This window comes from Oryzias melastigma, unplaced genomic scaffold (genome assembly GCF_002922805.2).
Source record: "Oryzias melastigma strain HK-1 unplaced genomic scaffold, ASM292280v2 sc00300, whole genome shotgun sequence".
Taxonomy (NCBI): domain Eukaryota; kingdom Metazoa; phylum Chordata; class Actinopteri; order Beloniformes; family Adrianichthyidae; genus Oryzias; species Oryzias melastigma.
Window position 1 is genome coordinate 64,762 of NW_023416913.1, and position 12,620 is coordinate 77,381.

At 39.7% G+C, this 12,620-nt stretch overlaps 1 protein-coding gene across 1 annotated transcript; it reads left to right on the plus strand.

The window, feature by feature from the left end:
- The first annotated feature begins 3,615 nt into the window (after positions 1–3,615).
- LOC112138303 (gastrula zinc finger protein XlCGF57.1) lies at positions 3,616–7,752 on the plus strand. The gene has a single exon (XM_036210919.1). It carries the CDS (start codon positions 3,653–3,655, stop codon positions 4,853–4,855), a length of 1,203 nt encoding a protein of 400 aa, XP_036066812.1. The 5' UTR covers positions 3,616–3,652; the 3' UTR covers positions 4,856–7,752.
- Positions 7,753–12,620: the final 4,868 nt, after the last annotated feature.

Sequence of the window (12,620 nt, forward strand, 5' to 3'; positions counted from 1 at the left end):
GATGGGGGGCTATGTTTTTCTGCAATTTGGTTGGTTGGACTGTCACATCAGTCAAACGTGGCCCTAATTTGATTGAATTTTGGGCCGACACACACGCGGCGCGTGGCTGTGTAGCGCGTTCTTGATATAATTTTTTAATGAGTGGATTTGGAAGAAAATAGCAAGTCTTTCCGAGTCAGATGGCTAAAGTCCGAGTCAAGTCACAAGTCAGAGGTAGGAAAGTCCAAGTCAAGTCTAAAGTCGTCAAATTCATGACTTGAGTCTGACTCGAGTCCAAGTCATGTGACTCGAGTTCCCACCTCTGCTGTCCAATATCGGCTGATAATTATCTGCACATTTGACCCGTCCCCTGGGGGAGCGGTGAGCTGCAGACACAGCTGCGCTCAGGAACCATTTGGTTGTTTAAACCCCCAGTCCAACTCCTTAATGGTGAGTGTCAACCAGGGAGGCACTATGTCCCATTTTTTGAGTCTTGGGTTTGATTCGGCCGGGATTTGAACCCATGACCTTCCAATCTCAGGGTGGACACTCTTCCACAAGCCCACTGAGCTGGTATTTATTAAACAGACCAGAGATTAAACCCGTGCGCACAGGAGCAGAAAGGAGCAGAAAGTGCTCGTGGGGGTCTGAATTGTCCACAAGGATTGTTTGCATGGAGATGTCTCATTTCTGGTGGAGTTTTGACATATAAAAAACGCCATACGCATGCATCACTCGTGCCCGAGGGGCATCTCATGCATGCAGATGTAGACAGTCTCTCACGCACAATGACTTTTTCTTCTCACGAGAGGATTAAATACTGTGTGATACGTGCGTGGAGATGTATTATTTCTGCGTGGATTTTTGACATAGAAAAATAACAATAATCAGCAGAGCTGTATACATGGGGACGCGTCAGAGGAGATGATTGAGAAAAAAAACCTCACACTTTTCTGATATTGTTCTGCGAGGCGGGCCAAACGTGCTCATGTTTGCCCATGTCTGGTCTAAAGTCATCAAATTAATGACTCAAGTCTGACTCGAGTCTTTGATATGTGACTCTAGTCCACACCTTTGGTGGCTAGAGAGGGCAAAGGCAGAGAAGAGTACAAACTGGTGGAAGCTGAAAAAAGAAGATTGTTGCATGACTTTTAAGAAACAGTTGAAACAGGCTCTGGGTGGTCAGGAGGTACTCCCAGATGACTGGATAACTACAGCTGATGTGATCAGGGAGACAGGTAGGAGTGTACTTGGTGTGTCATCAGGAAAGAGCGTTGATAAGGAGACTTGGTGGTGGAATGAGGAGGTGCAGGAGTGTATACGGAGTAAGAGACTAGCTAAGAAGAATTGGGACACTGAGAGGACTGAGGAGAGTAGACAGGAGTACAGGGAGATGCAGCGTAAGGTGAAAGTAGAGGTGTCAAAGGCCAAACAAAGAGCTTATGATGACTTGTACGCTAGGTTGGGTAGTAAGGAGGGAGAGACTGACCTGTACAGACTAGCAAGGCAGAGAGATCGAGATGGGAAGGACATGCAGCAGGTTAGGGTGATCAAGGATAGGAATGGTAATGTGGTGACAGGTGTCAGTGGTGTAATGGAAAGATGGAAAGAATACTTTGAAGAGTTGATGAATGAAGAGAATGAGAGAGAACAAAGAGTAGAAGAGGTGACGGTTGTGGAGCAGGAAGTAAGAAAGATTAGTAAAGGTGAAGTGAGAGGGGCTTTGAAGAGGATGAAGAGTGGAAAGGCTCTTGGTCCTGATGATATACCTGTGGAGGTATGGAAGTGTCTAGGAGAGATGGCAGTGGAGTTTTTGACCGGGTTGTTCAACAGGATCTTAGGTGGTGAGAAGATGCCTGAGGAATGGAGGAGAAGTGTGATGGTGCCCATTTTTAAGAATAAGGGAGATGTGCAGAGTTGTGGTAACTACAGAGGAATAAAGCTGATGAGCCATACAATGAAGGTGTGGGAAAGAGTAGTGGAAGCCAGACTAAGAGCAGAAGTGAACATTTGTGAGCAGCAGTATGGTTTCATGCCAAGAAAGAGCACTACAGATGCAACATTTGCTTTGAGGATGTTGATAGAGAAGTACAGAGAAGGTCAGAGAGAGCTCCACTGTGTCTTTGTAGATCTGGAGAAAGCTTATGACAGAGTGCCCAGAGAGGAACTATGGTATTGTATGAGGAAGTCTGGAGTGACAGAGAAGTATGTCCGAGCAGTGCAGGACATGTATGAGGGCTGTAAGACAGTGGTGAGGTGTGCTGTAGGGGTGACAGAGGAGTTCAAGGTGGAGGTGGGATTACATCAGGGATCAGCTCTGAGCCCCTTCCTGTTTGCAATGGTGATGGACAGACTGACGGATGAGGTTAGACAGGAATCACCATGGACTATGATGTTTGCAGATGATATTGTGATTTGTAGTGAGAGCAGGGAACAGGTGGAGGTGGAGTTAGAGAGGTGGAGGTTTGCCCTGGAAAGGAGAGGAATGAAGGTTAGCCGCAGTAAGACAGAGTACATGTGTGTGAATGAGAGGAACCAGAGTGGAAGAGTGAGGTTACAGGGAGAAGAGATAAAGAAGGTGGAGGAGTTTAAGTATTTAGGGTCAACAGTACAGAGTAATGGAGAGTGTGGAAAAGAAGTGAAGAGGAGAGTGCAAGCAGGTTGGAATGGGTGGAGAAAAGTGTCAGGTGTGATGTGTGACAGAAGAGTTTCAGCACAAATGAAAGGAAAGGTGTACAAGACTGTGGTGAGACCAGCCATGTTGTTTGGACTAGAAACAGTGGGACTGAAGAAAAGACAGGAAGCAGAGCTGGAGGTAGCAGAGATGAAGATGCTGAGGTTCTCTTTGGGAGTGACCAGGATGGATAGGATCAGGAATGAATACATCAGAGGGACAGCACATGTTAGAGGTTTTGGAGATAAAGTCAGAGAGGCCAGACTGAGATGGTTTGGACATGTTCAGAGGAGAGACAGTGAATATATTGGTAGAAGGATGCTGAGTCTAGAGCAAGAAATTAGGGGGGTTGATTGAATTTGCGTTAATAGTTGCGATCGCAACCTTTATAAAATCCTGTAGGGTCTGAATTTTAAATTTCAAGCAGTAGGGCGTCTGACTGTGGTAATTTAAATTTAAATTTTGCAATTAGCGATAAAAAAATATATAACAGGGATCAAACTTTCTTGTATTTGTTTCTGTGCAGTCCTCCCTCAACACTGGGTGATAGAAGAGGAGGATCTCTGGGACAAACAGAGGAACTTCAGAGTGGAACAAAATGATCCAGAACTCATCAAGACTAAAAAGGAGCAGCAGGAACCAGAACCATCACAGATTAAAGAGGAACAGGAGGAACCAGAACCATCACAGATTAAAGAGGAACAGGAGGAACCACAACCTTCACAGATTAAGGAGGAACAAGAAGAATTCTGCATCAGTCAGGATAAACAGCAGCTTGATCTGAAGAAGGAGACTGAAACCTTGATGGAGTTTTGTACTTTTGAGGAACATGTTGACAGTGAAGCAGATCTAAGCAATCAGCAGAGCTTTAATGGAACTGATAGTCAGGATGAAGAAGGAAACCAACATGAAGAATCAACATCAAGTCCAGATGAAGAGAACAGAGATCAGAGGAAGAGAAGAGACAGAAGTCATGTCCAAAGTGTGAACAGCTCTCACATGTCAGAAGGTCAGTGTGACTCTGATGTTAAAAAAAAATCCAAGATAAAAAATTTGGTTAAAAAATACAAACAATCCGCAAAAGAAAAGAGACGTTCCCCTACAGGGTCTGGTAAAAGAACAAGAATTCCACATGATGTATCTGTCCACATGAGAACTAAGTCTGCTGAACAACCTTATGCCTGTAAAGAATGTGACAAAAGTTTTGGTTATGCATATAAACTTAAGAGACACATGATAACTCACACAGGAGAGAAGCCTTTCTCGTGTAAAGAGTGTGACAGAAGTTTTAGTCGAATATCTACTCTCAAATTACACATGAGACATCACACAGGAGAAAAGCCTTTTTTGTGTAAAGAATGTGATAAAGGTTTTAGTCATATGGGTAATCTCAAAACACACATGCGAACTCATACAGGAGAAAAGCCTTTTTCGTGTAAAGAATGTGACAGAAGTTTTAGTTGCTCATCTAATCTCAAAAAACACATGACAATCCATACAGGAGAGAAGCCTTTTTCGTGTAAACAATGTAATAAATGTTTTAGTCAAACATATGAACTCCAAAAACACATAAGCACTCATACAGGGGAAAAGCGTTTTTTGTGTAAAGAATGTGACAAAGGTTTTAATCGAAAATTTGACCTAAAAAAACACATGAGAACTCATACAGGAGAAAAGCCTTTTTTGTGTAAAGAATGTGATAAAAGTTTTAGTGATAAATCTCATCTCATAACACACACGAGACTTCATGCAGGAGAAAAGCCTTTTTTGTGTAAAGAATGTGACAAAAGTTTCAGTCTAATATCTTATCTCAAAAAACACATTAGAATGCATACAGGAGAAAAGCCTTTTTTGTGTAAAGAATGTGACAAAAGTTTTAGTGATAAATCTGGTCTCAGAACACACATGAGAATTCATACAGGAGAGAAGCCTTTTTTGTGTAAACAATGTGACAGAAGTTTTCGTGATAGATCTAATCTCAAAGGACACATGATAACTCATACACGAGAGAAGCCTTTTACCTGTAAAGAATGTGATGCACGTTTTAGTCGCATATCTTATTTCAAAACACACATGAGAACTCATTCAGGAGAGAAGCCTTTTCTGTGTAAAGAATGTGATAAAAGTTTTAGTCTAATATCTTATCTTAAAAAACACATGAGAACTCATACAAGAGAAAAGCCTTTTTTCAAAAATCAGTGAAACTCACAGCAGAGGACTCATGCAGACACAAGTAGTTTAACTACAAATTGTAATATTGTGAAAAAAAATATTATTTTAAGGGCAATTTAAAATAAAATATTAAAAAAATAATATGGTCCTTGCCATCAGTACCTGATGCTGCGGGCCATAAAAATGTATTATAGGGTTAAGTCCTCACTATAAACAACCCCAAATCGGTATTTTGCTCCATTCAGGTATTTCTAAGTAATTCTCTAAAAACCTGCTGAGCACCAGCCCCTTCTAATCCACAAAAACAACCGGTTTCTCAAAAGCTGCCATCACAAAGTGAGGACATCTCCTGTTATGCCTCATTTTGTCTAGAGGTCTGGGCATAGCATTAAGGTAAATTAAACAAAGATGTGTTACAAAAACACAAGAAGAATGTCTCCTTAAAATAGTTACATTTATTCACAAGGAAAATAAAAATAACTCAAAAGTGAAACCAAAGGCTTCAGAGTGAACCAAAGCCAAAATAACAAACAAAACCCCAACTAACTCTACCTAGGGAGCTTACCTGCAGAAGAGAAAAGAAAAGGATGAAAAACACTGACCTCACTGGACTAACATAAACAGGAGAAACATTATAGTAAAGAAAATGTCAGTTCACCCCTACAGCTTCACTTAAATCTAACATCAAAATAAGCTACAAAGAGTGGGACTAAACAAAACCCACGACCTCCAGCTCCACACCTGAAAGAAACAAAATACAGACACACAAACAAAGATCCACCAAGTACACAGAAGTTCCACTCTGACAGAAAAACACACAAAAAAGAAAAGAAAAACCTAATACGGCCACTGCCGTAACAGCCCCTTTCAGAAAGCGTCTACACTGTCAGCACTAAACGCCTTCAAAATTCTTTCATTTCAGCATTGACTCTGAGAAGAAATGGGTTCCTCTTGCACCTAATCTTCAGAGACAGATTAGATCAATCTGAATATAGTTTACTCTGAAAGAGTAAACTATGACATGATAAAGACCTTAAAATGGTCTGTCAGTTGGTAAAATGAAGTTGGTTTCCAAATCACTTCACTGCTGACAAGCTGAGTGGAGTCTGAGTTGAGTCTAAGGCCCAATCTGAATTCTTCCCATCCCCTTCATTTAGCCCTTCAAACGGAGTGTTGCACGTGGGCCAAGAAGAAGTAGGGAGAAATCAGGCAAAACAAAGAAACAGCCAACCTAAAACTGTTGCTGCTGGGCAAATGAATTTATTTGGTCACAGAAAAGTCCGAAAGGGCTCCTGACACCATTTTCAACTCTTCCTTATATAAGCAGGACCACTTCCTACAAACATTTCTGCAGCCAATCAGAGCACAGGATTAGAAAAAGAGCACCTGCAAATAATGAGAAAGCTTATACCCTGAAACAAGACAGGAAAAGCAAAAATGTGAAGAAAAAGAATATGCATTCCATCAAGATAACTTAAATTAAACATTTACACTTAAACAATAATGAAAAACACACAAAATGCCAAAACGTTCAGCATCTTCCTCACTCGAAGGCTTATGAAAAAATAGTGTCTAATATTTCGGACGTGGCTTTCGTTTGATGATGTCATCAATAATCGCCGCTCCACTAGCTTTAGCACAGACCTTCCAGCGCTTGAATACACATAACAACAGCGGTTTTATAACTTTAAAAAGTCACGCTACAACAAAAAGTCATTACTTACATTTAAATGCAAACTTTTGTGTTTCAGAGCGCACCCATGTGAAGGAAAGCGCTTCTCAGCGCAACGCAGTTTATTCTCGCTATGGTGGACTTAGGACCCCTCTGGTTGGAGGGTTAATTAAAAAATAATAATTCCGGACACAAGTTCCACTTAAACTGCCATTTCAAATTAAGGGGAAAAGAGAGGGGAAGAATTTGGATTTGGCCTAAAAGTCCAAAAAGCTGATGACCTCCAAACCACATGGATGCAGTCATTCAATAAAAAGGAGGAACAAGTGATTATGGAATGCAGAGAAAAGAACACTTTTCTGAAATCTGACATGCTCTGAAAAATCCTTTAATGGTCCTTCTGTTTTATAAGACTATTTTTTTTAGGTTTTTATCATATGTAAGCCACTATGATCACATTACTCAAAATGAAGGAATGTGTAAATGATTCTATACATCATGAGTTTCACTTTTTGTATTCATTGAAAAAAGTATTAAACGTTTTAACTAAGTGTTTTCTTTAGATACACATGTAAATATGGATGTGTTGTTTTAAATTATGAGCTATGTAAGATTAAAATTATAGTCATTTTGATAAAGTTCAGTTTATGCTGATTACATTTTTATTAGTAGATTGTTGTACTTTTTTATTATTTAAAGTTGTTCATTTAATCATTTTGTTTTTAGTTTATGTTGAGACAATGTTGTGAATAGCATATATTTATATAGCGCTTTTGCTGTGGAGCAATGTGGTGATGGCCAGGCCAACTGAAAGCAGATGTAAGACATGTGCATCCATCTTTGAAGAAGCTTGGATTATTTTTATGGGAGAAACACAGACGTACTGCCACAGACTCTAGGATGACGTCATGAAATGAACTGCAGCCTTGCGCACCAGCAGGCAGAGCTTCAGGAATCGAGCTGTTTTACTTCCGGATATGAACAGACTTACGAAATATAACTAATATTTCATAAATAATTAATTTTCTATTGGTCCAAAGGTAATATATGTTCATATATATGGATATAGTTCACTCTAAATGGCTAAAGAAAGTATGGCCCCTTTAAAGAAGAGTCAGATAAAGAGTGTGACTGGTGTTTGTGTTGTTGTGATTCCTGTTTTGTATCAGAGATTAGAAGTGCTTCTCTGTTCTTTTTAGTTGTCAGTGTTCTGTCTCAATCTTTCCTGTGAAGAATAAAGTGGACGTGAACATCAGTCAGAAGTGTGGAGTCTTTCCCACAGTGTGGCTTTCTGCTGTTTGTTGGTTGTTGAACTGGTGAATGAGTGAAATTGTTTATTTCATGCGTTAAAGTAATTATACATCAAATAAAATCTTACATTATCAATCACAAGCTGATCACTTGAGAGGGAGTGGAGTGGTTGAATTTATATGATCCCTACTCGGTTTGACCTCACCATTTTCTTGAAGTGTTTCATCAACATCCGGTTCAGGACTTATGAAATATTAATACTCTACCACATGGGTGCCCAAAGTGGGGCCCGGTGGCCAAATTTGGTTTGCCAAGTCGTGGCTGCAGAAGCCAGGAGTGAAGTTAAAACCTTTTCACACCGAGCGTGTTGCCCGTGACGCATTTGCACGAGCACTCTTTGAATTATCGTAAATCCTAAACGGTTTGTTCTATTTGAAAAATTCTAACAGTTTCTGAAAGCTGAGACAATGTGCTTTCCTGTCAATATTGTGTCATTACGGTTCTTTTACCCAGAATCTCGAGAGGAGCTACTTTGTCTACTGATAAGATAGACAGAGCGATGGAGAGATGCAGAGAGCAGAGCAGTCAAAAACAGTTTTCATAACAGCCGAAGAAAAGTAAGAAAAGTGTCTGAAAGACGACCATCCTGGGATATATATAACCTTCATGGAGGTTCAGAGAAGACTTTGGGACTGAAGGTGCAATGAAGAGAGTCATTTTTGGGCAGGAAAAGTAACGTTTGTGGAGCTGCATTTCCGGGTTGTTTTTCCTAAAAGAATCAAGTTCCTGCTAACTAGTTTCTACTTTGAAACTCATAGTGTGTGAGAGAAATGTCATTCAAATTTAAGTTAGCTGATTTTTTTTATTCATAAATTATAAGTAATCTTATAAAGTAAGCATATATTCATGTCTGTTCAGGAAATAAATATCAGAACAAATGGATCCTGTGATGAGGTCTGTGGGCTGGTGCTGAAGATGCTGGAGGCTCATGATGTGGTCAGGGACCAAAGCTGCTCACCACATCAACTAAGATCCAGAAACTGATGATGGAGACCCTCATCCACTGAGGTACAATCCCAGACGCACTCCAACCCCGTCCAATCACCTCTAAATACAGGAAAACTATCAACAGGTGAAATCTTTTTACCACTGATGCTGCAGAATCTGCACCAAGAGCATCCCCGGACGTTTGAGACTTGTGACCGTCACTGGCAGCATCACCGAGGAGGACAGAACTGCTCTGTGACTAAAAACACCTGGAGATATTTGACATTTTATGCACTTCTTTTACACGTTTAGAGAGAAACAAAAATTATGTTTTAATTAGTTTGATACTGAAAAAATTTAAACTTTTAACAAACAAATTCTGTTAATCGTGTACATTTGCACTTTTTTTCTCACTAAAAATTCTAAAAACCACATTTTGATTTTGTGTTTTTTTAACTATTTAAATTGGTCCAACACTATGATGAAATAGATAAAATTATAAAATGATGATATATATTGAAAATTCAATGTCTTCTGAAAAAAATGGGCAAAAGCATTCACTTGGAAGACATTTTTAGACCCTTCCATAGTCAAAATGAGCCAAACAGTCCAGGCAGACATTTCGAGGTTTAGGTGTTAAAGGATTGAAACCCTTCACCCGTTTCTCATTAACTCTCTATGGTTTTCTAAAACTCCACAGCTGTAATATACTTAAAAGTTTCAAAGACAAAAATAACTTACTTTATATTCTTACTGATGTGTGTCACCGTAATGAATACAGAATCAAAATAAATACGTTAAATCATACTCTTTATTTTCTCCTTTTACTTTATGACATGCAAAAAAATATTGTATTTGGCCCACAGACCAGGATCCCATTTAGAATTTGGTGTCTGAGCGAAAAAGTTTGGGCACCCCGTCTCTACAATCTTGACTCAGGTTATTAAGCATCTTTAAGATCGGTGATGTAATTAAATTTCAAACATCTACAGACAAGTCATTTATCTTAATCAGTACCAAAAATATAAAAATATATACTCAGACGATTATCATCAGGAAACAATCCTCCACATTAGTCAAGATCATCCAAGCATATTCAGACCATCGTCACCAGAACACATCACCCACACCAACCAGCACCAAAAACCCAGACATGATTATTAATCATCTTGGTGAAAATGAAGATCCTTCTAAACCCCTCTGGCTATTTCTACATTGACTGAAGATCATCAGCGCTCTGCAGGAGAAATGAGCACAAAGAGTAGAGCAGACACACATATTCTGGAGTTTCCTCTGATTAAAGATGACTGGATCAAAGTTCAAGCATCACAAAATGCTTCTAAAGGAATTGTTGGATCTGCTCATGTGAGACCTGATAACATCTTCAAGAGGAACCACTGACTGTATATAGAGAACTGGATGAAGTTCTCCTTCAAAAGTGAATTAAAAATCCCATAGACTTCTAGAGAGAAATAAAAAGCTGTTATTCAGTCATTCTGTTGGTCAGAATCCTGATCAGCTTTCATTAGAAGGGGTGTGGTCTTCAGACAAGCTCACTCCTGATTGGTGACTGCAGTGGCCATAGAAACGTGGACTCAACACTCCGACCAATTACTGTCGTCTGGCTTCGAATGGCGGCGTCCTCCAACAGAATCCGGACTTCCAGGGTTCTGCTCCCCGTTTGGCCTGGACTCCAGCTGCTCCTCCTACTTATTGGACATCCAGAGAATCCATCAGAAAGGTTCTGGAACAAAAGAATCTTCCAGAATTTCACAGGCAGAAATCCTAAATGACTTGAATCTGTTTTTCTCAGAAATCTGAAGACATTTTCTGTGTATCAACATTAAAAAACAACCTTTAGCTGAACTTTAGAGATTTTTTTAAATACACACAGACACTGAAACTGAACAATATTCAGATCAAACTAAATCCATTTCAAACCAATAGAACTCGAGTATGAGGGGTTACTTTACTGATGATTTGACTTATTTTTCTATGATTCTGAAGTCTGAATCAGAAAATGTCGTCTCCACAAACAAATCCACTAAAAACCCAGTTACACACTGACAGACGTGCAGTCAAATCCCATGATGCAGTGGTTTGGATCTCCTCACTGCCACAGGTAGGATCCATCTTTGGTAGTGGTCCGTGTTCCAGCAGGTCCAAAGAAACACAAATGAAGAGATTCTTCTCTTTCTAAGTCTGTTTAGGGTGTGGATGTGAGAGTGCATGTGTGTGTGATTGAGGCCCTGCGACAGACTGGCAACCTGTCCAGGGTGTACCCCGCCTTCGCCCTTTCGGTAGCCGGGATAGGCTCCGGCACCCCCGCGACCCCGAAAGGGAAGAAGCGGTCAGGAAGATGGATGGATGGAGGTTCCATCCGATGGAGAGAAGAAGCATTTAGGTCCAGTTCGGGTTGAATCCATGGCTCCAATGCTGCAGATGATTGACTTTAACACTCTTCTCCTTCAAAAAAAAAAACAAAAACACCAGAGATCTTCATGCAGCTTCAAACTGGAAAAGAGGGACCAAGTTCACATCATCCAGGACTTTTTCTACACATAGAATGTTGATTTTTCTCTGAGATTCTGTAAATCCACGTTTCCACAACTCATTTATCTACAATCCAGCTGGAAGACTGGAATGATGGAGGATTACAACTCCTTCATTTATGATCATCTGTTTGTCTCCATCTTCAGTCTTTCTTTGAACATCATCATCTTTAGGGTCAACCTGAAGGACTCAATCATGGACTATGACTTTATCTGTTTATTGTTTATCTCATTGTTTTTATTCACTCCTCAAAATGGACAAAAATACATGACTAATTTCATTGTATTAAACAACTACAGTAAAATAATCTTAATATTTTCAAATCTAAAATATAAATGTTTCTCATGTGTTCTTTATCTTTCCTTCATTTCACCCGAATCTTCTTTGTCATTTTGATTTGGTTGTTTCTATGAGAAGGTTCTGGGTGGAGACTTTTATTTTGAAGGACGCCGCTACTCCCCCCCGTCTCGTGAGGACTGTCGAGATGAGGTAAGCAGCAGTCATTGCTGTGGCTAGTTGGAGTAAAAAACTCCACATGACGCGTTAAATAAAGTGAATTAGTTCAAACTTTCCCCACAGCGTTACTATTGTTGTTAACGGATTAAATCTGTTTAGAAGAGTCAACGCAACGCTCGGAAACATGCTAGTACTAGCAGAAGGACTCCAGCTAGCATGATGCTCTGACACGTGACTGTGGGGGTTTGCCCCGCCTTCTTTTAGCTGTGAGTGGACGTTTAAAGGGTTTTGTGAATCCAAAAATGACTAAAATGATGATTCTAAATACCGTATTTTCCGGACTATAAGTCGCGTTTTTTTTCATAGATTGAATGTCCCTGCGACTTATACTCCAGTGCGACTTATATACGAATTTTTAATGATGAGATATGGACCGTAAGTCTAGAGTGCCCTCTTATGGTGATCTATGCAATTACTTTATTTACTTTAGTTATTCAGACGTGACACAGAGGACGAAGAATTTAAGGGATTTAGTGATATGGAGTGAGATTGCGTGCAATTAATTACAGTAAAGATACAAAGTTGATGAGTTCTTGAGGCTATAGTTAAATAAAACTGTTATGTTATATAAATGCTACACCTTTTCGTTTTTTTCATGATGCTAATATGTGAATATGTGTTGACACATATTCAGCCTGTTTTCTATTCACTTATGAATGTTATAACTTACCTTCCAGGATGATGTAAGATCGTTTTTTTCAACCAGTTTGTAAAATAAATTACTTGAAAAAAATGCGACTTATACTCCGGTGCGACTTATGTATGGTTTTTTCTTCTTCATTATGCATTTCTTGGCCCCTGCGACTTATACTCCAG

Bases quoted from the DNA above. Each gene is read 5' to 3' on its own strand.
- LOC112138303 (XM_036210919.1), top strand. From the start codon at position 3,653: ATGTCAGAAGGTCAGTGTGACTCTGATGTTAAAAAAAAATCCAAGATA.